The sequence below is a fragment of the Sceloporus occidentalis genome, unplaced genomic scaffold (assembly GCF_023333645.1).
Source record: "Sceloporus occidentalis isolate IW3139 unplaced genomic scaffold, rSceOcc1.0.p SCAF_106, whole genome shotgun sequence".
Classification (NCBI taxonomy): Eukaryota; Metazoa; Chordata; class Lepidosauria; order Squamata; family Phrynosomatidae; genus Sceloporus; species Sceloporus occidentalis.
In genome coordinates, this window is record NW_028317086.1 from 1,627,515 (window position 1) to 1,655,494 (window position 27,980).

The following is a 27,980-nucleotide window of genomic DNA, read 5'->3' on the forward strand; positions in this document are numbered from 1 at the left end:
GATGCATGTTCACTCAAACTCACCATATGGACAGGTATTCTTGGCGGTCTTTCTTTGTAGCAGATGTAGTGAGTTGGGTAAATTTTGTCATTTTATTGAGTCTATGTTAGAAAGTAATGCTGATTGATCTAGGCAGCAGTTACACTCACACTCATAATTCTGGGTATTACATTTACTCACACTCAGTTTTCTGTGTATCAGGTCCATTTACACTAATCATGGTGGGTACCACCTTTATTCACCTTTATCATTCTGAGTATCATTTATATTCACATTGACCATTCTGGGCATCCAATCCACTCACACTTATCATTCTAGGTAGCAGATTTACTCACACTCATCATTCTGGGTATTATCTTTACTCGTACATTCTGGGTACGAGGTCCACTCACTTTCATCATTCCGAGTATCAGGTGCATTCGCACTCATCATCCTTAGTATGAGCTCCCCTCGCAGGCTCGCACTCATCATCATTGGTATCAGCTCCACTTGCACTCATCATCCTTGGTATCAGTTTCGCTCGCACTCATCATCCTTGGTATCAGCTCCACTCACACGCATCCCAATGCAACCTCCTGGGTAGGCTCTCACAGCCAGCATTAAAGCTCGGTCCCTACACGCCCCTCCATCGGTGGGCCGTCTCCCCACGCAGCCCCCGCCAGTGGGCAGTCCCCGCCGCCTCCATTGGTGAGCGGGCTCCCTCCCAGCTCCAGCATCGCGCTTCCTCTTCCCTCGGATCCTCCCCTTGTCCAGCGGGAGGACTCATGCAGCGCAGGGATTTGTGAGACTCAGTGCCTGCCCTGAATGGGCTCCTGTCAGGAAATCACGGGCTCCCCAACATGCCGGCTAAGAGCAGGTACAACCTGGTGGATGACGGCCACGATCTGCGGATCCCCATGCACAACGAGGAGGCTTTCCAGCACGGGATCTGCTTCGAGGCCAAGGTGAGACGAGCTGCCTGACGTCATTTTACAAATGGGATCCCCAATAGTGTGTTTTTTGGGGGGGGTCTAGGGACCCTGACTACGGTGAATGGTTTTGTCACGGAGGGTGGGGGCTCGTTATGTGACAGGTACTACTGATACTAGAAGTGCACTGGGGCAACATGACCTGCCCTTGTACCCTCTCACTATTAGAATACCGAGTACTGAGTATTTCAGGCTGGGCTTTTTCAATGGAGGGGGGGCAGTTTATTGGATTATGAATCCCCTATAGGACATTATAGTGAGCAAAGCTCCACATAGGGGTGTGCAATAGGGGTGTGCATGTGGATGCTGTTATATCTATATATTTTGATTTGGTCAGATCACTTATGATACATGTTGGGGGTTGATGTTGAACAAAAATTGATGAGACTTTTTTGTATACTTATTATTTCTATATAAAGTGCTTTCACACCCGGAAAACACATTACAGACTGGCACTGGGAAATTTCTCTCACCAGTCCATTTGCTCATCGACATCTCGTTATCCTTATCTCCCATGATGTCATCCAGCCCTCTATCTTGGTCTTTGCCACACTTCCTGCTCTCTTGTCAAACACCACAATTAAATCCATAAATGTTTCTATAAGTTCACTTTCAATTTCATAATTGTATCAAAAATAAAGGTTGGAGTGATGTTAGTTACAGTTCCCTCTGAAGTCGGATTTGCACGCTATGCACCTTGGCATGGAATGGAATTTCTGGAATTTAATCTTCCATTGTGAATGTCTGGAGGTCTGCCGGAACCCACTGGGAAGTTTCTCTCATTGAGTTTGCTGTAGAATCCTATAGATTAAAACTGGAAACGGGGGGGGGGGGGTCTATTATTATTAACAATAATATTAATAATTGTTTCATATAGCGCCATCATATTCCGTAGTGCTGTACAATGGGTAGCTATAACAAGTAGTGTACAACATAAGAATTTGACTTACAGAAACAACAGGTGATGAGCATTTATGGGTTATGTGTAAAGAGCATAAAGGTGCAGAATCTGAAGGTTGCCCCCTATGAACAGTTAGGGGTTTTAGCCCAGTAATATTTTATTGGGTATCACGGGCCGTTTAGATATAATTTCTTTGCTCCTGAATAAATATCTAGTGAAACTTGCTACTGTAAAAGGTGGCGTAGCACCTGGCAACCTGTATAATGTCGTAGGTGTTGGATCTTCTACAATAAAGAACTTCCCAAGCACACCAGCCATCATCGCTTATCTCACCTGCTGCATTGTTCTGATTAAAACTATCACACAACCTTAGACGTGGTTTTGGCTTTCAATAGTGTATCCTAGCAATGACATGTATACTCATGTATATGGTGCAATCCTTCCTTATATACACCTTACACATTATTCTTCATGATGTCTGTGAAGTTCTTCACTATTAAGTTCCTCCATACGCTCTCCATTTGCTCTTAGTGAGGGTAGCTCGGTTCCTCTCGAGTTCCTTAAGTTACTAATTAAAGTTGCTTTGTGTTTTATGTGAGTAACAAAAATATACATTGGTAATTAAATTAAGAATTCTGAAGGGGGGTTGTTCTTGATTCCTTTGCTGTAACTTTAGGGAGCTGTCTACATTCCATGTAGAAGGGGGAGGTTTTGCATGGGTAAGGGATTTCTGTAATTCCTGCAGGGGGTATTTGGAATACTATGTTTCTTTGTTATTTATTATTATTTATTGTTTTATATAGCGTCATCAAATTCCCTAGCGCTGTACAATGGGCAGACAGGACATAACAAGTAGTGTGTAATTTAACAATTAGATTTACAGAAACAAGAAGTGAGGAGGCCATGAGTTTACAATCTAGGGTTGCAATTTCTAACCCATGCATTGTCCCGAATGTCTAGATTTCTGTTGTTCTCTCCCTTTTTACATAGCTCGGTGGATGCATTTCCATGTGACCTATATACTTATCTTTACACGTGGGTAATTCATAGATATGGAGTACTGCCTTGTATTACAACCAGATGATTTAAACACATTCCCGTAATCCAGACCAACAAACACTCTTTTATCTTCAAACAGTAATTTGGACCTTGAACTGTTCCTGTGACGGCAGCATAGCCTGTATACAGTATATACATGGGAAATATACATATCTTTACAATAAGTAAAGCAGACCGCCACTTGAAGAAAAAAAACCCCATACATATAAATACAGCTAAACATATTTTATTATATTATTTAAATATTGTGTACCATCTCGTAATGACAATTCTAATTATTTCGCTCCATTTTTGTGTTTCTAATGCTTTTCTTTTTTAATAACTGTACCGAAAAAGGCAATAGAATAAGTTAGGGGGGGGGGGAGTTTTAGCATAAGTTCCACAGAAATTATTTTGACTATGAATACATTTTTTTTTTTTAAATCATACATTTATTTTCCTATAATTTTGAACAACATGGCTTTTTTTGTTTTTATTAAAATATTATAATAAATACCAAAATAAAGACATTTATGTGAAAAATGTGGGGTAAGATATAAAGAGCAATTATTGAGCAAAGTTTGACAAGTCATCTTAATTGAATGAATGTCCCTGTGGGTTGAGCTGTTCCAGTGGTTACTATGATAATAAGTTCATCAACTGCAGCAGCAGAATTAGACTTTGTATCATGTGTATGTATATGTATGTATATGTGTGTGTGCTTAAGCCCCTCCTTTTCCCATACATTTTGGCTTACCTGTACATAATCATAGATGCCCAGATAACGGCTTGGTTTATTCTTGCAACCAACAGCAAACCTATTTTGCCCATTTAAACCGGGCATTACTGCCCATTCAATGTATAGATGTATACAGTGTTCTTACAGTAATCTCAAAAAAGGTGAAAATTCACGTTCACCTGTCTCCGTTGTGGAAAAAAATAAGGAATCTGTTTCTTTGGTTTAAATATAAGGTTTGCTACAGTGGGGGTTTTTGTGTACCAGGATCTGTGAATTGAAAATATGTAGACATTTTTTTTCCAATGCCTTCAGCTTAATCATGCATTGGAATTCCACTAGCACAGCTTTATATGCTTAATACAGAGAAAAAGCCTGGGGGCTGAATATTTTAATAAGCATATTGCGGGGTGGAGAATGTGCCTTTTCCATCACATTGCAATGGCAGCAGGAGACCGGCTTATAAGTTGTTCATGGTCTGTTTCATAAATGAATGATAGGTTCCTTCATCTGATTAAATTACGAGCTTGTGACCAAGGTTGGTTCTTTGTACTTTAGTGAGCACTGTGCTGTGACCCTTCTCTGGATTGCGTGGTCACTTTTTCCTCTGGAGTAAGGTCCTCTGGTTTCTCCACCTGCACCTTTTTGTTGCTGTAGGTAATACGACCTGTTTTATCCGGGGCTGGCCAGGTTTCTCTTAGTATGTCCTCTGGCAAGTATAAATGCAAGCTCTGTTCTTCGTAAAACACAATATCTGTCATATAAAAATGAGCTCAGATAATGAATTCCTGGTTAACAGTGAACAAACCCTGTTCCTGATCTGTTTCTGATTGTAAAAGTTTTAAGTACTTTTTAGAGGAAAGTTGGAATTCTTTCTTTTCACACTACAGGGGACATATATAAACAACATGTGGAGCATTCTCTGTAGCAACCTATGTTGCCATAACCACAATGGTACATTGTGCAAAAACAGAGCAATATAACCTATTTTTAATACAAAATTACCGTAAAGGATGCCTAATTTTCCATTCATGTAAACTTCCTGCTGTTTATATCAGCATACCTAGGAACTCTCCGGGGTTAACTCCAAAGTCTCCAAATGAACTGCTACCTCCCTGGGTCTCCAAGTCACTTTTCCTTTTCTCAGGGCAGAGGCGTGGCATTTGGCGAAGTACACTTAAGTTCAGTACCACCCCAAATAGCTAGACACACCCATATGTGCAGCTAACCCCGCCCCCTCACAGAGCCACTCACCCAGAAGTGGGAGAGTTTCGGGTAGCTTAGCTAGGAAAGTTCCCAGGGATATATATGAGTCATGAAGTTCTTTTGTAATAGAATGACTGTGCTGGACCATGTATAGATAAAAATCATGACATCATCCCATGTAAACCATAACTTTTCTCACAGGAGACCTGTAGCCTTTAATCACGCATTGGGAAATCAGCAAATTGTTTTCTGTCACCTACATTTCCCTAAACGTTGAGGTTAAGTAAACAACCTCTGTATGTTTATTAAGTAAACTCTACATGCACTCACGGTTTGTCTAGAAAGACTGTCAAGAACTGCACCCTCACTTTATTGATGACAGGACAGGTGCACTTTAAGAAATCCCAGTCTGTAAAATGCTGGCTAAAGCAGTTTTAAGCGATTTTAGTTAGAGCGAGTGCCGTTTAATAAGTAATAGACTGTGTCAGTTTAGTTCATTGCTTTCTACGAAAGCCTAAATAGCCTAGTGTTTACAGTAAATGTAAAAAGGAAAGAATCTTGATTACAGCATAAATAAATTAATTAGCCATTGTCATCTTTTATGATAGTTCTATATGTGACAGCCTTATAAGCACTTTCACTTTCTTCAAAACAGGTTTATAAAGGCTGAGTTTTAAAACAAACTGTGCACCTGAAATGGTTGAAAAGTTAACTTTTATTCCCGATAGTTTGTTTGAGGATCATCAATGGTTCCTGAGTCTTCTGCCGGAGCTCTGCCGTCCTGGTTTATAAACGTACCCTAATCTGTGGCCAACTCCCATAACCGGCACCAGAAATGATCTATACCTGGTATATATGCACACACCTATATAGGTATATATTTCCATTATATGCGTGTGTCCACATAGAATTAATTCAGTTGTATAAAAATATCGTATGTTATGCATCTCTGCTTTGTTTACCTTTTTATTTTTGGAAGGTATTTAGTTAAAAATGTTGCATTACGCACTAGATTGCTGCGGATGTTCTTGGGAAATGAATGTTTAGTGATCACCTTGATCCCCCCCCCCTCCTCTATGGCGCTTCTCTGTCCGCAACATTTCTCTCTATCTCCTCGGCTTAGTTTGTGGTCTGTCTCATGTTACACATAATCTCTCTTATGCCACCGTTTTTTTTTTTTACTGTCCTCCGCAATCACTATATCTCTTAACTAAGGTCATTTTTATTTCCCTGCTGCGGTAGTTCTCAGTAAATGCTTTAAGGCTTTCTGTGTATAAAGACAAACTACCACCTGAACAAATCTTTACCTAATATATTATACAGCCTGTATATACCCTACCATGCTGAGTATTTCAAAGCACAGAAAATAGATAAAAGCAACATATATCTTATATAATATATATATATATATATATATATATATATATACATATATATATATAGCCTTATCACTGTGTGAAATCAAATCCACCCTCTTAAATCGTTGTGTTGTCACGTTGATTTAATGAACATTTATTTTATCTATTACATTTTTACTTACTATCTACTGGATAAGAAGTTCTGAGGCAGCTGTATATTTGCCCCTGTTCTGTAGAGACTGGTCATCTAACAGCGCCAATAAAAATGTAACGCTGCTGGATGACATCCGAGGAAATATGGTGCAGGTTCCAAATGTTATGGAGAGGAAGTAGGGGAGGAAAATAAATAAATAGAAAAGAAATTATAGGTGAGTTGAGGAAGAAAGGGAGGTGGAAAGAGAGAGAGAGCGAATGAATGAGGAAAGAAGTAAAACAGAAAGAGAGCTCTGGGGGAGAAAGAAAGAGAGAGAGGGGAAAGAGATTTTGGCCACATAATTTCAATGACCTTTAAAGGGTTTTGAGTATTAAATTCTGTACTTTAATTCTGTAATAGTTGCCAAAATGGCTTGAAGGCCATAACTAATATCCATTGTTCATGATGTTACCCCACTAGCATGGGGTCTTTGTAGGGTTTCTTACATGTTACTCCCATTGACCTTGTTATGGGATTTCTGGCATTGGAAAAACAAAACTAAAAATCACATTTGGCACATCGCAAGACATTTGTCCCTTTTGTTAACAGTACCACACTTGTTTCCAAACAGACCATTGTAAGTCGACAAGCATTATTGTGGTTTAAAGGCAGATCACAAAAGACATTTGTTCCTCATAGAAGACATAGAGTGCTTAGCTAACCTCGTCCAACAGCGTGGACTCTTATCATATACCCTAATGCACAAAAATGCATATTGCTTTTTTGCCCCAAGTGAAAATAAAGTCTTTACTTCCCACTAAACCGATTAGATTGAAAGCTCCCAAGATCAGGGCCACCTTCTCCTTTTGTACCGGTTTGTTATTGTTTGGGATTTTACATTTATCCTACAGCCTCTGATTGTACAGTGCTACAGAATCTGCTGGTGCTATATAAATAAATGTAATGTAATTGCTAATACCATTTAGTGATCCACCATAGTAAGATGAAATCAGAAGAAGCCTCTGAAGTTGCAAAAGCTCATGTAATTTTACATGTTTTTCTTTGTTGGCTCACTAAAAGGTATCACAGTTTAATACTCCATACCCTAAAGTATTGTCCTTGTGTTTAAGGAAACGTGTTCTTGTATGTAAACGGTATTGTATAGTTTATGTGTGTAGAAATATGTAACTCTATTGTATAAACTCTCAGGAAGTACTTAGAAGCAGATGGTAAAACCGTCCTCGTGTAATAAATATGACAGTATAGGAGGTGACCTCGCTTGACTGCGACATTTTGTAACTCTGCTTTATTACATGTAAAGCCTCTGGTTTTATGTTGTGTTATTGTGTATTTTGTGTTGTACGCTGCTCTCTCCCTTTACGGTTCCCTTGCTGACCACATTTTCTAAGCTTCTGACATTTCTTGTATTTCTGGTATGGCAGCCAAGTTCAGTGTAAACGATTTACTCCTTCTGTGAAACAAATGAGACCTCGTGTTGTGTGTGTGTGTTTGACAATATACGAGGACCTGGCACATCGTTATATCCAGTGTACCAATATATATCAATACAATGACATCTTGCGTGTCTCTTGCAGTACATCGGGAGTTTGGACGTCCCGCGGCCCAACAGCAGAGTGGAGATTGTTGCAGCCATGAGGCGAATAAGAGTAAGTCAAAGAATAAGCTGGATATGTATATGTTTGTATTAGAGATTGAGAGGCAATATTTCGCCCTATTCCCATCATAGAAGAACGTTACTTTTTTTTAAATGGAAAATGAATAAAAAAAAAAAACCAGCACAGGGAGTCTAGTGAGGTAACTGGTGAAAATAATAAGAAATAATCACATGCACCTCTTGAGATCTTACAGAGTTGTTTGTGGAACGAGTGTTTTGTGTAAATAATGTGATGGACGGTTGTGTTGTACATTTGTGTGATTGTACAAAAGGGGTGATAAGTGTTGTGGGGTAAATGAAGCCTGCATGCTTATTCTGTGGACGGATGACTTGTGTTATGCAAGTGGTTTGACACGTTCAGGGCCAGTCTCAGATTCTGGCTGCTGCTTGTGATGGACGGACCAGCGAGGTGCCAGCAGTCACCCAGATAATGTCTCTAGGGTGTAGAGGTCAGTCTGGTTTCTGCACTGGTTTGGCTGAGGACTGACCCTGGTGCAAGAGAAGGCTCCTCAACGTGGGGAGACATGCACCAAAGATCCTTGCTTGTATTGGCATTCTAAGTATATGAAAGACTGGGGTGGGGGTGCCACAGAGGCTTCTTACATGGGCACTATTTGAGGACTGGCCCTGGATACAGTGTATTAATTTCTGTGCAGTGAATGGTATTCCCCAAATTTCAAGGGGCAATAATGTGTCTGACATGGTGTAGTGTGAAAATATGGAAGTCATTTGCTGTATAGTTAGGGTATGAGTAAAAGAAACTATAGACCTGTAAGCCCCAACCCCTATAGTGGAAGGTTACTTAAAGGACTGTATAAACAAGATTCAGGAATTTGTTTGACATAACAACATCATTAGTGGGAGTATCGACAGGTTGCTGGGTAATACGTCAAACTAATTAACTGGGTCTCTAAGAAAATATGTAAAATGTATACTTAAGTGATGGGTCAAGATGAGAAAAGATTCCGCAGTGGATGGAGCGGAGGTTCCACAAATTTTCTGATACTTCAGTTAAGTATTACATGCTTCTGGAGTTGTTTTAATGGCAATGGTTTAGGTCTTTGGCACATTTATTTCAAGGGACCTTGCGTTCTTCAACTCAGAGCTCGTGTGAGAATATGAATGTAAAATGCGGTTTGTTTTATACTTTAAAAATATTAATAAAACACCCTGTCTTGACAATGATTGATATACATTAAACCACAAAAATGTATTTTTAGAGAATGCCGCACAATAAGATATTCAGGGGCATTTGGAATGTGATCTAATAGACGGAGGTAAACAAGGCATTTTCTTTCGTCTTGGGTTTTGTGTAGAATTCATAGCTAATCACACGCATCTCTTGAGATCTTACCGAGTTGTTTGTGGAACGGGTGTCTTGTGTAAAACAATTATAATCAAGATTTAACAAAGTAGAGGAGGGGAGTTTAATCTTAATTGTTAGAACAATAAATCATAATCTAAGCTTAGAGGGTCAGTGGCTTAGATGTCAAGTAAGGAGGTATTACTTTACTAAGAAGGTGGTAGATAGGTGGAACAGCCTCCCAGCAGAAGTAGTAGAGGCTAAAACGTTGAGGGAATTTTAACATGCAGGGATGGACATAAAGCCCTTCAATGCATAGTCTCTTTAACTTTTAATGGTGTCCCAAATGCGTTTGCAGAATCCTCCCCTTTTGCCTCTCCCCCTTTTCCCCTACCCCAGTTATTTTCCAAGCAGATGATCTGTTTGGCCGGACATACCTCCAGTCAGTTCCAGTGCTGATTAGGAGAACGATGTGGGCAGGGATCTGTTCAGACCTCCATTCAAACACCCAATCAGTAGCGAGGATTTTTGGCCCACAGAGGACGAAGGCAACTGCAGAGCTGCAGCTTCTACTTCATATAAGAATGTGTGTATGCGGTTTTTTTTGTTGTTTAAGAATGCATTCTTAAGCGATCGTAAATATGCATTTTTAGTAGGGCTGTTAGGGACACTTGATTGTTCCTGTAAACAAAGAGTAATTGATCCTTTAAACAAAGAGTAATTGATACTCCTTTTCCCATGTTCCTCATTTTCATGCCAAGAGAAAATTCACAGTCCAGTATGTTTTTGTTAGAGGAGCACTCCGGCCCTATTTAAATGTTAAGTGCAAATTGGAGTCCACTCTTCATGGGCTCCAGTGCATTAAACTGCTTTCAGCTTGGAGTAGGCTATCTTTATTTATTGGAAGTGGAAAAGGAGATTTGTGTCCCATTTAGCTCCTCCCCCAGCTGCCTCTACTGGGAGCAGGAAGCGTACCATAGTATGCTGCTTGCACATGCTCCCTAGAACTCCCATTCTATCCAGCAGCAACAGCTAATCACATGCATGCTATCTGAACACGATACTGCGAGCATGCATGAGAATTGCTGCCGCTTCAATGCAGTGCTACCAAGCAGGGCATGACACAGGAATGGGTTTCTTTCAGAGGAGAGCAAGTTAAAGAAAATGCCATCAGCGAGCTGCAGAAATGTCTCAAATACATTTTAATGCACTTTGATATTAAAGAAAAAAGTTTGGATGAATAAAACATATTTATCATAGCAAGAGCATAAATAAAGTGTGATTAATAATAAAGGAAAACCAAAACCTCTGCACCGGAGCTGATATCTTGAGGTGAGTGTGTGGTCTGTGCAGGGTGAGGAGATCCGAGCCGCAAAGTATTCCCTGCAGTTAAAGAGCATTTTAAACAAGGCTGTGACTGGCAGTGGAAAGAGGGGAACCAGATCTTAAAATTAACAGAGTAAAAATGTAAACCGTATAAAGGTTATTTCTTGGTATACCCCACACAAGGGCAACAACAAAGAGCGAACAGAGCAGTTGCACGGGAAGTAATAGATATATCCATGGGCGTGCAATATTTGTCATTTTTGTCCCCAAGCAGCTTTTCTGTGCCCCCTAAACAGCCTGTCTGTGCAATCTCTTCCCCTAAACAGCCTGCCTGTCCCACCTCTGCCCCTTAACACATATATATTAATTCACTGTCTCACTCACCCATAGAGACAGTTTAAAGGCTGCAAGACAACTGGTTCCTTGTTTACACAGTAAACCCACATTTTTGGGGGGACCCATGGAGTAACCAATCATTGCATTAAGTTCTTAGCTATTGCATTGATTCCTTAGGCTACGGCCCCTTTACATGCTGTATCCATAGGCAGTAGAGAATAGGGTACTATGTGTTACTATCTCCCTTCACCCACTTTGGAAGTCAGATTTAATTTTTTTCTGCAACGGCATCCGGGAGATGTATCAAAAGACCTCCTAAACAAACATTTAGGAGACGGTACAATTTTAACAGCACTGGGATTTGCTCGGCCTTTTTTTTATTCTGAGGTGTAGCAAAATCTGAAGGATTTACTTGTATGTGACTGCGGTCACGTGAACAGATAAGCTTCAAGCTAATCCTTTGACAGAGATGTGAGTGAGGCATCACCGGCTCCATCTCCAAGCGCTCACATTGTTACAATAATATAAATTCCTGAATGTTAATTCCAAACAAATCCTCCAGATGTTACATTTATTTCTGGAGCTGAGCGATGTACTGTTAACGCGCATTCTCAAACCATATAGGAGATCAAAAGAAGAAGAAAACAATAACTGTCTCATCAAATGCCTGCTTCAGATCTATAGCCTTTGCGCTGTAATAATGTTTTGAGGAAATAAGATTTTCCTCTGTGTGCTTGGGGATTATGAAGACAGTAACCCCTGCATTCATATATTGGCAATGTGAACCTAGGGGACTGTAATATAAGAAGAAGACTTTATTGTCTTCAACCTTCATCCCATTCATTAACATTCGTGGAAGTCAGCATTTCTCTGACCAGCATGGCATTGTGTTGAAAGCTCTACTCTGTGTGGTGGAACTCGAGCACAAAAGGATGTCAAAGGGTTATAGCTGGTTGTCAAAGGCCTTAGTCGCCGATTCATATTTGTTCAGGAATCCAGATATGGGAGAGAACAAATTTAAAGGGGGAAAAAAGTGAGGGAGAATGAGGACAAGGAGGAGAGCTTATAAACCGAGGTGAGGGGGTCATAGATTTGTACCAGGCTTCAGTATAGAGAAGGAATTTTAAGAATGTGTTAGTGTGGGAGTATGAGCGATGGAATTCACTTTGCCGGGTTCATCAGAAGGGGAGTGTAGTCATTGTAGAAATTGGATTAAGGCTGGATCTGACTCCTTCAGTTGATTTACTTGCTTGTAAGGAAAAGTGTTGGATTACAAGGTCTGTTGAGGGCCACTTGCCAGAGGAAAAGAAAAATGGTACTGATTGATTCAATTAACAAAATCTTGGGATGAATGAGCATTTGGGGTTGCTTGCAAAGGTCACATAGTTCTCAAGTGGCTTAAGCAGAACAATTTTATGTATATCTCCACTTGAGCACAGGTGGATAAACCCCTTACTCCACATGTTTTTGCCTGCACCTCTTTACCTTTCCTTGACATCTAACTCTGTATAGTCTTTGAGGGCTGTCTGGATGTAAGACTTGTGGCTTGATGAATGTATTTATTGTTTATTTAATAGTGACATCCACGGCAAATAACAGATCATGTCCTTAACAAAACTAAAATAGGAGAGGAATTTCCTTCTTCCGTGAGCATTTAATCTACAGGAAGATAGGCTATTTCTGTCTCCAGCCGCTCCCATTCCCTCGTAATGAAGTTGAAAGTATAGTTTAGCGCCTGCCACTTTGAACTGGAATTATCAAACGTATATTAAAGAGCAGGCAGCCATCAACAGCAACTCTCCAAACATGATCTTTCCCAAACACAATGGAGGTTATTGCTATGGCAGTAGACAGTAGAATGGTGCTGTAGTAGAAAAAGGAGCAAGCGGCCCTTATGGAGGAGAATGAAGTCCTACAAACTGTGATGTACTGAAAGCAACTGGGGGCTGTGTATAGAGACGCTATTTCCATGTATTTGATCTCGGTGGTTTCTATGGCAACCTGTGCTGTGCCCTCTCATGCAACCCAAGCTTCACATCCATTGTCCAAATGAAAAGCTGTTATTTTCTTTTTTTTTCTTTTTCTTTTTTGCTACCGTTTAGTGTTCCTTTTTTTTTTAACCTTTTAATCATTTGGCGCACATGCATCATGTGTCATTTTAACAGCTTCCTCTTGTATAGGCTCTCCAAGCAACAGTTTTCACAAGTAGCACCCCTATGGATTACGAAGGGAGAATGTATAAGAACTGGAGATGCTCTGAGTCACTTCAATTACCTTTGAGTCATAAACACAACTAGTTAATATATTCTCGTCTTTGCTTATGTCACTTTCTGCCTACACTTCCATCAGGACTAATTCTATGACCATGAATGCAGCTGTGAATCTTTCTCTTCTTATAGTCTTTGTAAATAAAATTTATGAATTCTTTTAAATTGTATTTATTTTGAATGTTTGTCCACATTAAGTGTGTGCTCACATTAAGTGCGTGCTCACATTAAGTGTGCATTCAGAACTGCTGCCACACATATACTGCTCCAGGAGTAGTAATGAATATTGCTTGTTTTGCAAGTGTATCTCTCTCTATATGTTTTTGTGTGTGTGTGTGTGTGTGTATGTATATGTGTGTGTGTATGTATATGTGTGTGTGTGTGTGTATGTATATGTGTGTGTGTGTGTGTATGTATATGTTTGTGTGTGTGTGTATGTATATGTTTGTGTGTGTGTGTATGTATATGTTTGTGTGTGTGTGTATGTATATGTTTGTGTGTGTGTGTATGTATATGTATGTGTGTATATATGTATATGTATGTGTGTATATATGTATATGTATGTGTGTATATATGTGTATGTATGTGTATAATATATATATGTGTGTGTGTGTGTGTATGTATATATATATATATATTATACACTATATATGGTATATCAAATTTAATGGGTTTGTTCTGATTGATGCGCTGGATCGAAACCCGGAGAGGTTCCACGTATAACTATGACTCACAGGCAAAAGATGATCGGCAGACAGAAAACTTTTAACACTTTTTTTCTATATTTTTGGCAAGTTACCTCCCGAAGAAGCCCAAGACTTGAGGATTACAGTCCATCACTATTTGAGGACGAACTTTTACGTATTTGCTCTTTTGAGATTTTGCCCATCTGAAATGTGATACTATGCTATATTCTTTAATTATTGGGGGTTTTTTAGAAAAAGGATTGATTCTGAGGACCCAGGGTCATTCTGGACTTTTGTGAGTGCATAGAAAGAATCCCCCTCCTTTTATATTGAGATCCAATAATACAATACTATTATTTATTATTTGTTTTTCACATGTGTTTGAGCCCCTATTGGGGAAGAGCGCCCCATTTAGGTTACATGCCTTTTATAGGTCTCTCACTGTGTAATGTTACACCTTGGCTAGTGTGTAAATGCATTTTGTATGCTGTTTTTAACATCATAGCTCTAATGCTCTAGTGAAGGTTTATTTTGCTTAATGTGACGAATGGAATCTTTACATCAAGTTACATAAGCGGACAAGACCGTGTAAAGACCCTTGAGCTAGATCCCACGTTATAAGAAATGTACCTTCCATTTTATCAAAAAGACATCATAATAATAAAGCATTTGTTTACAGCTGACTCACTGAAAAATGTATTCATTTCATAGCGTCCCCAGGTATTTAGATCTAATCAAAGCTGTCTTGCTCTGGGGCCTCCATCTGCCCACAGAAACAGTGTTATTATTGGTAATTACTGTGCAAATATGTTCTGTGCTCTTCCTAGACCATAAAATGTGCATGGGGAGAAAATGCACAGATCAGCTAGAAGGAATCCTTTATGGTATACTTTACATGCACTGTAGAACACAATATCTGCAAGATGTGTTTCTTTACTCACCTGTGTGGGTTAGGAAAATGCTGCGCCAAAGGTTACTGGCATATACTGGACAACTAAGCACATCTTAGACATGTATAACACAAGTATGATCAGTATGGTCCAACAAAGGCAGCTTTTGACATTTTAGGTTCTGCTGGGTAGCTGCTATAGTATTGTCTACATACAGTCAATGCTACTGGATTCCAAGGGTGCATCCATGTGTTTGTGGTGTTGATGACATTTGGGCTTAATCCGGGTTTACAGAGTGCAAGCTTCATACGCTATTGACATATCAGCTATTGTTGACTTGTGTTCGTGTGACTTTGGCTGGTCTGCTGTGGTGGACCCCAGGTTCTCCTACCTGGTTCACATGGCATTGGCTGGTCTGTGTAGAACTTGGTTTAGGTTTCAGAGCTGGTTTCAGTGTAGCACTTGTATTATGCATTGGATTACATTTTAGTGTGTATTCACTGTTGTTGCTTTGGTTTGTAACCAACTGGGATTTGAGTTCTTTATAGTATTGCCTTTATTAAAAAAATGTTTGGAATAGGCATACAGATAATAGAAATGATATATGGTGTGAAAGAAAAACAAGATCTTCAGATAAGATAAATCATTTAAGGTAAATTTCTGGGTAGCAAGAGGTTACCTTTACTTAACTTTTATTTGTCCTTTTCTGTTGTTTTTTGACATAAGGGTTTTTCTAGTGGTTCCTAACACTAATCGCTTAACAAAACGTGTTTCCAGGTTATCCTTTTATGTCCATGTGTGAATGAAGCAGCGTATGACTCACCTCGATTTTGTTTTCCTCATTCTCATTTATTGAAATGAGACGACTAATTATCCATCGCAACCGTTACCAAGGAAATGCTGGAAACTCTGGTGATTTCCTTGATAACAATCACACGTTAACATTTTTTTTCTGTCAACATCCTATTGGCTAGATGTGTTGGAATACAATCAGATTACTGGCTAGTATAGAAGTGTGCCGGTGTCACTAGGAACATACTCGGACTACTCTGATGCATTTATTTGGCAATCTGGAAAAGTACTCTCTCATTCTGTAACAATCCAGCTTTGTATGTTGACTCAAAAAGTATCATTGTTTTTGTCTTGGTTAATTATAATTTGTTGAAACGCCTTTTTAACCCCTTGAGGGCCCAAGCTGTTTCACACAGCTTCAAGCCCAATTTTCTTTCTTTTTTATTTAGTATAACCACACAAATTATATCTATTTACAGACTAAAATGCAGTATAACACATTTGAAAAATGGGGGAATATTGTATCCCCCCCCCCCCACAGGATATATTCCACTTCTAAAACCTAATTTATGTACTTACATAGTACACTATTTTTTATTAATGTTTGGGCTGGCAGACAACAAAATGTTGTTTAAAAAAAAAATATATATAGATAGAGAGAGAGAGACGGGTATTGTGTGATTGGCATGTTTTAACTTTCTTTAACATTCTTAATCCTAAACGGATTTCTTTCTGTAAATTTGATATCAATCTTGCATTTTTCTGTAAATTCTTTAAAATACTTTTTGGGGGAAGAGCCATCTTGCTCTTTTGTAGCAGATTATTAAGTATCCAAGTAATTTATATTGTAAAGATTTATGTTAGTCTGGTTCTATATGCTACTTATTAGTACTTGGTGTAAGCCATATCTGTAAAGCTTTCCACTGAAAGTACAACTGCAAGACTATCTCACCTTCATCATTCATGATCACACACGCACAGCAAGAATGAAAATAGAAAACTTTTAAGTCATTAAAATAATCAACTGATACAAATTTAAACTATGAAATACAAAGCTTAACAAAATACTTAAGCTGTTTAAAGACAAATTGAATTAGAAACATGTTTATATATCTGGTGTGCAGATTCTCACACTTTATCAAACTATAGACTTTTTTTTTGTTTCAACCTTTTGAATGAAATCACATGAGCGTTACCATCATTTGGGAAAGCTGGCCAATTAGTTAGCAACTTTTATTTATATATCGTTTCGCATATTATAACATTTGTTTTTAAATTGCTTTTTTACTTTTGACTAAATGCACAAATTACATTTTTTGAACAAAATGTTTTTCATAAGCAGCCAAATGTTGCTTAGAAAATAATTGCATAAATATATATATATATATATATATATATATATATATATATATATATATATATATATAAAAAGAAGGCATAGATCCGGATGTGTTCTTTTAAGTGCACTTACATTTCCTGCCTTTTTTTTGTAATATAGGAGACAAAATGTTTCCTGTGTTGCTGCTTACAGTCTTAGGTAGGACCCAAGGCTTTGTGGCAGACCTTTTTTGTCCTGAGAGTAAGTCATAACAAAACCATAGAGCTGAACTACCAGTCTCCATAAGGAATTGGAATGTATTTACTAAAGAGAGAGTTGGCTGGGGAGTTTGCGGGAGAGGTTTCAACTCCCTCACTTCACTGTGCATGGTTGAAAGTGTCAAAAAGGGTAAACTGGCTCTGTGTGATGCATAATTCAGTGGATGAGGAGAGTTTGAAGAAATCTAACTTTAAGATATCACTTTGTATTATACAAGACCCACCAAGCTCTTTCTGTAACAAGCCCACTGGGGTTGAATCTTCATAAAGGGACTGAAACCACAAATCTTGTGTCAACTCAACCTTTATGAAGAATGTGCAGTGCATTGTACATTCAGTTTGCATGTGATGTATTAAATTCTAACTGGTAATTTTATCTGAATTATACTCATTCCTGTATAGTTAAGTCTGAAAAAAGTTGAGTCATTTTATACAACTCCCTGTGTGGGCCAACGTATTCTTACCGCTTATTGTTTCACATGGAGTACTCTTTAATTTGAGGTCACACCAGTGGGTTCAATATCAAGTTCCCTCCATACCAAACTAGAAATCTGTGGCTACCACACACTCCGAAGAAAGAGTTTACAGAACTTATAGCCCTTCATCATGTATGTAGGCTTCTTAAACTTTGTGCCAAATCCGTAGCCACTAATTATAGCAATGCTCGGACATTCAAAAGGCACATGGACAATTTACCAAGAACTGTGATTTAACCGTCGGATGTGTATTTTAAAACTACATGGTGCCAAAAACTAGAATATCAAGCAATGTTGTAAACCTTGTTTTACAGCGTAAGAATGATTAATGCCATTGAGTCCTCTTTCTCCTTAAATAAATAATTGTATTGTTATATGGCTGCTTTCACACTTTTCTGATATTTTCTGTTCTGCTGCTGCTTGCACCCTGGGAATGTTTGCTTCAGCTATGGTATTTTTTTCACAATTGGACTTCTTCCAATGCCCCTCGCTTCACCCATCCATGTTGAAATCGATGGATCTGTGCAGCCCATCACGAGGGTAGGCAGGGCTAGTTAGTGCGACCATTGAATATTTGAAAAATGTGGTACGTAAACCAGGTAAGGTTCTCACACGGCTGTCTTTGAAGTTCCTCCTTGCTATGGCAGTCATCTGCAGACATTGTCAGCTCCTCTTCTATCCTGACTGCTGCATGCTGGAGGTATACAGCGATACGGAATATGACGATGCTAAATAAAACAATAAACAATAATAATGTGCACCAGGGGAGAACCCTTGCTTACTCTGAGTCTGTTAACTTCCTAACTATGTTGATTAGCATCTACGATCTTCAAGAAAAACACAGGTCCCGCACTCTGAATGTGTATTTATGAAATAAAGTGCCAAGGAATCTAGGCAAACTAACTTCTTAACGCATTTTGCGCTAAACCTAGCGCTTACTCATAAGCTCCAACCCATATATTTATTGGGACTCAAAAAACAGGAGGTAGTCAAGCAGTTCTCCATATGTTGTTGGAAAATGAATCTCATAGTTACAACTCAACCCAAGAGCAGACGAATATCCTCTCCTCACTGTATATATTATAAACCAACCATTGGTTGCCTTCTGCAATCAATATATTATCCTTTTTTTAGTTGGCAATGGATTTTATTTGGCTCATGGATCAGTCACTTGTTAACACCAATAGTTTATATTTTATACACTTTACACCCAAATATACTCTCCCCCTTTGTCCTTGCATAGTGGATGTTTGAGCTGCCCATTGTAAATAAGAAGTCTTTATTAGCTTCTGATTCACTCTTTCTTTTGTGCTCTCACTGGTGGGATATGAACTCTATGGATTAAAGTAACAGGTCAGTGGTGACTTGGTGTGTTAATGGCTGCATGCTGCAGACTGTGCGCTACAGAAATCTTATTTAATTCAGATATTGGATAGTAGTTTGGATGCGCATGCTGAGAGGTTTTGGTAATACAAATGAGTAATTTGAAGAAGCGTGCAACTGTGAGTTGTGGTTTTAGCTTCCTCGTCACACTATTTATTTTTAAGGGTTAACTCTGACAGTTTTCACCAGCAAGGAAAGCAGACTTGGCATTGTATAATGCATCATTCAATGTGTAAGGAGACTGAAGAAATCACTGATTTCTATGCACTATACAGAGCTAGCCCCGCTCTCCTGCAGCAGAAACTCACCAGGAGTGGCTTTCCATATTGAATAGTGAGGTGAAGGAACTGAAGCACAACTCTCCGGCAAACTCTCCTTTAAACCCTATTTAGTGAATAAATCCCAGAGTAAATGTAATCACGTGTCAAAGGTTAATACGTTCATACACTTGGGACGTTCGCTTTAACTGCTAAGGTTGATGACAAATAATGTTCTAGTTCTTTGTTGGGTGCTGTTACCTCTGGTTTGTATTGCTGTGGGGCTTAGATATACAGGGGTGAAGAAGCTTTGGGGTGGCAGTGCACTGGTTGATGGCATGGGTTTTGTGATGCTTGGAAGTGGTGACTGTGACTGACCTCGGCATGGAGGGGACAGGGAGGGTGCAGGAGTAATTTCAACCTCTTAGGTTGTGGTGTGGGCATGTGATTGGGAGCCAAGGCACGAAGGGAGGCTTTGGGTCAAACTGTGGACATGAAAAACACTTCATGGAAATGGGTTTAGAGTTTTCATGGGTTGTTTTTGCTTGCTTCGTTCTCGTTTCGGATTTCAGCTACGCAAAATTGGTTCAGTAGTAACGATTAAGGTAAACGATACTTGACGCACACATTTCAGAACTCGTTAGGAATCCAGTAACGCTTTAGATGAATTTAGGTCTTCATGTCTTTCTTTGTTACTTATACTTGTTTCTTTCCAGAACACTTTTTCTTTGCTTCTTCTTGTATCTTTTTTCCTTTTTGTTTCTCAATCAATAAATAGATTCTTCTCTGTCCCATCTACTGACTCTCTAATGTGTCTGCCTGAAAGTCTTTCGTCCTTTTAGTCTCTCTCATTTAGTTTCTCTCACTAAAGCTCTTGTTTTTCCCACAGTATGAATTCAAAGCCAAGAACATCAAAAAGAAAAAAGTGAATATCCTGGTGTCTGTGGATGGGGTAAAGGTGTCCCTAAAAAAGAAGAAAAAGGTTAGAAAAACAGATTTTAAAGGAGCACCAGTCGCTATGATAATTTACCTTTTATTTTGCCTGTTTTTGTAAGCTAATGTTCCCTTTCTTTTAAATTATGGTAAATCTAGCATGATGGCGTAACTCCCTTGATGGTCACTCTGCGAGTTCTTTGCGATGGTGGGTCCACCTATCCCCATGTTGTCTGACTTTTTCCATCTAGAGCCACATAATATCAAGAAGCTTATGATTCTCTGAAATGAATGATGTACAGCAGTAAATTAACTTTGCTGGCAGATTGTGCTAACATCCAGTTTAATTGCAAAGTTTTATCAAACTAAGCCATATGGGATTTACCCAACCGCTGGAGCATTTAAAGGCTTTTGTGTTAAAATCAGACTTAAAATGTTCAGGAGTACTGGTCACGCTGATGCCTTAAATTCCTAAAATTAACTTTCAGTTTTGCTTTTTTTGCAGAAGAAGGAGTGGGCTTGGGATCAGAACAAGATGCTTGTTATGCAAGATCCTATTTACAGGTTAGTTTTCTTGATTTATTAAATATTATTGGGTTTTTTTGACATGGAGAACAAGCAAGTTGTCTCTCATTTTTCTTGACATGCTAATAAAATGTATGTTACAGGAATAATGTAGACTGTGCTTATGGTGATCTGAACCAGGTCTTGAGGAAGGCCGTGGCTGTATTTAACATAAAAAAAAAAAAACATCCTCATTGAGCAAAACCATTGGCTGTTTCTGCTCCAAATACCCCAGAGGTTATCCACAAATCTACGGGTTTACAGTTCTGTCCATGAGATCATATTCATATTTAACTGTATCAATGGGTGGTTGGCGCCCCTAAAAATCTTGTTCTAGCTGCCTGTCTCCTAGAGCTAGCATTACGCAACTGTTATAGGTTGCCCAACCCATATTTAACATATACCCTCCTTTCTAATTTTTACTTTTTTGGGGTACAGCAAAGTGCACAGGTAAGTGCCTAGGGGCACTTAGCATGTAAAACTGGCCTTGAATCCAGCAGCTTCTTCCCATCACCAATAGACTGTTCCAGCAATGGCCAGTGGCCAAGTGGCATTGCAATTCAGGAAGAGATCTAATCAGGACATGTGGAGAGAAGGGTTTCCTTTTCTTATGTGTAATGTATTATCAATTCAATCATAATTTATATATGAATTTAATACACATGTAACCTCACTTTAGCTCTAATTTTATCACTTTTGTTTCCCTTCTGAGTATCTTCTTTACATTATTTCCAATCTCTAACCAAGTTGTATTTGCCCAAAGAATATTCTATGTATCGCATGACTCCCAGGATCTCAAGATCTTCAGCTATATTGCCAGAGACGGAACCAGTAACATCTTCCGCTGCAATGTCTTCAAGTCAAAGAAGAAGGTAATGTATGCGTGTTATTTCTTTCGTCAATCATACATTGCATTTAAACAGCATTCCCCAGTCTCCGAAATAATCTCACTGCATTGTAGCCCCTCAGATATGCATCAACTTTCAAAAAATATTATTATTCATATCAGTTCTAAAATGCAGACGTCATGTTATTGTGAATGACTGTATGTTGACTTGATGTGAAGTGAAGCCCGTTAATGTTGCTGCTGGATAGAGGATACACATAAATCCAGGAATTCAGCAACCGCGAGGCGATAAACTTTTCATTCCCACCTGTTTTACATAGGTATAGTGAAGATACAATTAGTAATGCATTCTTGGAACTGATAGTTTCACTAAAACAATTTAAACAAATGAATAAAACAATGAAACTTCTCTGGGCCTATCTCCTAAACCCCCTGTCTAGTGTTACTGATAAACCCTGAAGGGGACTGAACTCAGGAGTGCAACTCAGCCAAGAGCAAGCTAGCATAGGGGCCGGGGGCCTGTTTCTTTAAGCAGGTTACCTGCCACGAGAAGGCCCCAGTTTGATGGATCCCATACAGCTCTACATATGCTAAATAATTTTTAATCGGGTGATTTAATGTAAAGGCTTCTCAAATGAAATGTAGTCTTTTAAAAATCAGAGACTTTAGATAAATTCAATCTTCAGTATCAATGAATACCTTCGGTTTCTAGAAAAAGCCAGTATGTTTCATTTCCGTAATTTTATATTTGGAAAACACTAGCTAAGGATAATATTAGGGGAACAAATACATGCACAGAAACACTGGTCTAAACTCAGCATACTTTTCAAACATCAGTCACCATTCCTAAATTGCACTAATTTATCCTATTGTTGAGCATCTTTTGAATTTGTTTAAACGTTTATGGGGATTTGGTGGAGTCCTGCTCGTGCGATAAGGAGCCTTCCTTGTTGGTGTGGTCTGGCCTCTTTCCCTCCTAGGGTGGCCTTAAATAATACTTCATTTCTTTCATCTCGCCAATATCTTAGTATTTGGTGAATAAACCCAAAAAACCCTATACCAACAAGAAGAGAATAGACTGCTCCAAGGCTTCATTATAACAGTTGCCATGGAGAATCTCCTGTCTGGACAGAAATAAGATTCAATATAAGCTGAATTTGTGTTTTCTCATTGTTTGACTTCAACATGGTCACATTCATCCGCCTTTATTGCTACTTCAGGCAATAAAAAGTCACTTGAGTTATGTCTTCCCTGCCTGTAGTTTTTATTACCCTCTCCAGCATTGAGATCGGAGTTCTGCACTTGTATCGGTCTTCCTATGAAGACAGCAGGACAATGCATGACAAACAATGCGCTAAAAAAACATTCTATGTACAAAGCTGCGCAAGTTGCTATAGCTTATAGCAGTCATGAAGATCCTTCATGGGCCACACACACACTCAAAGAGCGGGGCTGCCGTGTGCTAAAGCCCATAGCAAGTAAAACAAAGTGCCAGTCCTCTGTAGCATCACTCACTACAGAGTTACATCAGCACAAGGACTGTGCGTCGGGAGCTTCATGAAATGGCCTTCAATGGCCAAGCAGCGGCACACAAGCTAAAGATCACTTTGGAGCAGTGGGATGTATTCTCAGGAGTGATAAATCACACTTCACTATTTGTAAGTGTGATGGGTGAATCTGTGTTTGGAGGGTGCTAGGAGAATGCTACCTGTAATGCTTAGTGTCTACTGTAAAGGTTGGTGTAGAAGGGATAACGGTCTGGGGCTGGTTTTGGGTTAGGCCCCTTAGTACTCGTGAAGGATAATGTTATAGCATACAAAGACATTAGGCAGTTGTATTCTTCTAACTTTGTGGCACAAACTTTGGAAGGCTCTTTCCTGTTCCAGCATGACTGTACCTCTGTGCACCCCATGGAACACCAATTGTGAGCCAGGGTTTGTGGTTCAACGTCTGTCCCTGACCTTGCAAATGTTTGGCACAAATTTCCACGCTCACCAACTCCATATTACCACCTGTAGTTTTAGAACGGGATTTCCAACAAGCTCATATAGGTGTGATGGTCAGGTGTCCACGTACTTTTGGTCATATATATCGTATATAATTTCATTTCAACAAAATTGTTTTTTTTTTTAATTTTATATAACACCCTATGTTTAACTGACATCAACAAAAGCTAAATAAAAGGGATATTCATAATTTAACAGAAGTTATAGACAAATGATGGGATGACACTGTTCCTTAGCATGGCATCTGGTTTGTTTATGATAATTGTATGTTATGTCTTATTGCACAGAGCCAGGCCATGCGAGTTGTCCGGACGGTGGGGCAAGCGTTTGAGGTTTGTCATAAGCTGAGTCTGCAGCACACCGAGCAAGGTGGGGATGGACAAGAAGATGTGGATAGTGAGAAGAGTACTGATGACTCCACAGTACCAGGTACATGTTATCAAAGGATGAGCGCTATGTCATTGCGTTTCCTCCATCACAATTCCAAACGCAAGGGCAAATCAAGATCAAATGGGGCCCTGAGGCAATACTGTTCTATGGGCCCTATTTCAATGTATGCACTTTAATGCTTTTGATAGCTGTGTCTTTAAATGTTCATGGTGTCTCCCTGGCAAATTAATGGGAGTTTCTGTAGAGGACCCCAATATGCATCTATCTCTCCAGCTCAGGGAATGCTGACCCCCAAGCGTTGACATTGCTCCCTTTTTTTTCCACTACATCATTTAGGTGGGTTTTTCCATTTTGGATAAATACTTCTTCTAAATTCTTCTAAAGTGGGTGTCAGGTACATCATACATTTTACGGGACCACAGACAAAGCTAAGGGGCCACAGTGCGAAAGCAAGTTGTACAAGTGTACACATACAAACACCGATATTCAGACACTTAACAGTCATAGCCACATGCATGCATGATGTAATACATATAAATCCAGGCTACAGCAGCAACACTGATCTGTGCCTTTTCATTACAAGCAGAAAGCCATGCAGCTTCCACTCTTATTGACTGCAGCATGTAATTACCAAAGGAGCTTTTTTGCTTTCTGTCGTCTAAAAGGATCAGCTAGTACCCTCTGCTGGTACTGATTACACCCCAGAAAGTAGCCAGCTTCTGCATCTGCTGCAGGAGAGGGACCCCATAGACTAAGTCGGCCTTCACATGTGTATTGTCTCTACTATCATTCTTCTACTCTAACAATATCATACCATGCCCTACCACTTTTTTCTCACCTGTGTCTCTCATGTGGCTCTGACGGTTCTCCTAAATTGTTTCTGTCCCTACCCCAGTGACACAAACGGTTGCCAGCGTGGATCATCCTGCAGATGAGACAGATATTGATGCGCTGGACAGTCCTCTCGCAGGTGGGGAAGGTCCAGCATTTAGCCGCGGAGTGACTGATCTGGATGCTGTTCGTATAGAAACCGATCACACAAATGAAAATAAGGTGAATGGATAGTGCACATTGATTTCCAATCATTTTGCTATGCAAATACATACTCTGCTCTTGCATTGTGTAATGCATGGGTATGCACGTAAAGCCACTTAAAGGTTTGTGTTTTCGGCCATGCAGAAGGACCAAGTGATTTCGGCCTCTCCCAAGCTGCTTCTCCCGGCCAGCAGTCAGCTACCTCCTGGTGCGCCACTTTCTCTGCACCACCAGATCCAGCTTCTTCAACAGCAACTGCAGCAGCAACAGCAGCAAACTCAAGTGGCCGTGGCACAGGTAAGAAAAGTTATGACCACTACCCAGCTAACATAACAGATGACACCTTTTAGAAACCTCTACCAAAAATACTCCATTTCATGTTGATTATCTCAGGTAATCTGTAAATTCTCCCTTTTCATTGTCTCAATAGTTTCCATCTATGGATATGTATGTATAGATCCTTCCTGTAAGACAAACAATTACGAAAATACATTTACAGCAGCTGCCCAGGTCATTCCACTCTAACACAGCCGTTGTATATCTCTGCATAACTCAGTTCTTCGCTTACGCTTACAACCTGCCACCAAAACTGTTACTAATGCCCGCTAAATGTATACTTCTCCACAGGTCCATTTACTGAAAGACCAGCTGTCGGCTGAAGCTGCTGCCAGGCTGGAATCTCAGGCAAGAGTCCATCAGCTCCTTCTGCAGAACAAAGACCTACTGCAGCACATATCTCTGCTGGTCAGACAAGTTCAGGAATTGGAGGTCAAGTTGTCTGGAAAAAATCCTAGTAAGTGGTGTTTTCTAGAATCCAGTGAATTTATTGGAATAGCACTGGTAATTTTGTATTTACATGTGATCACAGTCTTGGGTGTTTTGTCATATGAATTTAGTGCGGGTGCGATGTAGGTAATGTAGCTAAGGCAGGGCAAGGCTAGTGTGCATTTAGTGTCTGATTAGTGAAGGACTTAAGCTACCAAACTCATCAATGATTATTGTGTGTCAGGGAAGTGCAGTGAAGTTGTAATGAACGTATTATAGATTTATTGCTGATTTTATTTCCTGTGTAATTTTAGTGGGATCTCAAGACAGTCTCCTGGAGATTACATTTCGTCCCAATGTCCTCCCGGTTTTGTGTGACCCTTCCACTCCAAAGCCTGAAGATCTGCCTCAACTCACTGATTCGGATCCCTCTTTTCAACTGGGCAGCCCTTTAGGTAGGACAGACTGCCTGGTCAAGGTGCAGTGTTACCGCTTTGTGCCAGGCGAAGGGCAGGGAACGGGTGAACTACTGGGCAGCTTGGAGCTCTACAGGTTCCGAGAGTCTGGCATAGCCTCTGAATACGAATCGAACACAGATGAGAGTGAGGAAAGGGATTCTTGGGCACAAGATCACGATGGTAGACTGGCACATGTCCTACATAGGGACATGCTAGGGGACAGTCTGGAGGATGAGATAGCAGTGTAAATGTAAAAGTGGATGTGTCAGGGTTGGGTGTGAAACTAAGATTATAGAGCTGTCTTTTTTTTTTTTTTTTATTCATGTATTTCATATACGGTACTTGGGGATTTGGCTGTATTTATAAAATGTACATCTGTGATATCATGAAACATGGGTATATCTATTTTTAGACCTGATTATGTGACATCATAGGGATATACGTATGGTGCCTGGTATCAAAACATTCAGATGTATTCAAACTGTATTTATATGCTGAGCCTGGTGTCTGGACACTCCAGTATAATTATACTATGTGTCCAATATCAGGACAGATTAATGTAAGTTTACCTCATCTCTTTTCATTTGTTTTTTTTTATGCCTGTGTTATATGGTGGTAATAGTTTAAAATGTGCAGTTATTAGTATTTATTGTATGTTCAATATCAGACCAATATGTATATTTACTCTACGGCATCAGAGTTCTGAGTAAGAACTGATGGTTGTAGTTATATCTTGCGTAATATCAATTTATGGCAATTGAGGGTGCCTGTAGATTTTTGAGGTCTTAAATAAAAATGTTTTTTGGGGGTAATCTGTAATGCAAGCAATTAAAAACAATAAATATAAGCAACACTATATCGAAGTATAAAAAGTGAGGCTCACAATCCATCTTGTATGGATTTCATTAAAATTAACACAATTGCATTAATATGACCTTTTGTTAAAAATTGATACACTATAAAATTATATTTTTGTAGGTACATTTTTGTACTGAAAAAAATGAATACGAAGAATAAAAACAAATTCCTTGTAAATATATCTCATATCTGACAGCTGATAGATTGCCTGGGCAGCAAGGAACTCAAATAACATCTACACGCAGGAAACAAAACTTTCACATACTGCTACAGGAGATTTATTTTAAAACATAATTTCTTTTTATCGATGATGATGTGATCATTCTGAAAGCACAAATGCACATTCTGGTTACTCCAAAGGGTCTGTTAGAGCAACTTAAATCCAGAGCAGGAATGTTGAACTCCAGGCAGGGGCAGGCTGGCCAAGGGGGCAGGTGGGTAATTACCCTCTCCCCCAGACCGTTCCTATTTGTGAAGACATTTGGACCATGTAACATGTATGAGAGGGAATGTGTGAGAGCATGAATGTGTATGTGTGAGGGTGTGTTAGCATGAATGTGTAGGCGTGTGTTACTGTGAGTATGTTTGCTAGTGTATGTGTGAGTTACTGGTGGGGTGGGGGTGGTCAACAAGAGGCCCTTGGCTTTAAGCACCCAACCCCAGGCCAAAATGTGCCAGCCCTTCCCTGACTCCAGGTTTGTTACATGTATAGTGATCCCAGCATGCAGAATGGCTGTGATATTAGGACAAACTTGTACTTATTCCACACAGTGTGTTTGTTGCAGGACGTGTAACAA

General features: G+C 39.5%; 1 protein-coding gene across 3 annotated transcripts; it reads left to right on the top strand.

Moving 5' to 3' along the window:
* Positions 1–839: 839 nt before the first annotated feature.
* NOS1AP (nitric oxide synthase 1 adaptor protein) lies at positions 840–26,573 on the top strand. Of its 3 annotated transcripts, none has more exons than XM_089497687.1 (10): positions 840–944; positions 7,936–8,007; positions 20,217–20,309; positions 20,751–20,824; positions 21,588–21,696; positions 23,965–24,142; positions 24,999–25,120; positions 25,247–25,399; positions 25,730–25,895; positions 26,182–26,573. In XM_089497687.1, the coding sequence occupies exons 1-10, from the start codon at positions 840–842 to the stop codon at positions 26,571–26,573; spliced, it is 1,464 nt and encodes a 487-aa protein (XP_089353813.1). The 3 variants fall into 3 exon arrangements, with proteins under 3 accessions (XP_089353813.1, XP_089353814.1, XP_089353815.1); XM_089497688.1 differs by having other exon boundaries at positions 20,766–20,824; XM_089497689.1 differs by having other exon boundaries at positions 20,766–20,824; positions 25,250–25,399.
* Positions 26,574–27,980: the final 1,407 nt, after the last annotated feature.

Excerpts from the sequence above, each read along its gene's own strand:
- NOS1AP (XM_089497687.1), top strand. The coding sequence starts at position 840 with ATGCCGGCTAAGAGCAGGTACAACCTGGTGGATGACGGCCACGATCTG. Across the intron at positions 945-7,935 it reads GGATCTGCTTCGAGGCCAAG|TACATCGGGAGTTTGGACGT; the intron begins GTGAGACGAGCT and ends TGTCTCTTGCAG. Across the intron at positions 20,310-20,750 it reads CCCTAAAAAAGAAGAAAAAG|TTGCTTTTTTTGCAGAAGAA; the intron begins GTTAGAAAAACA and ends TAACTTTCAGTT.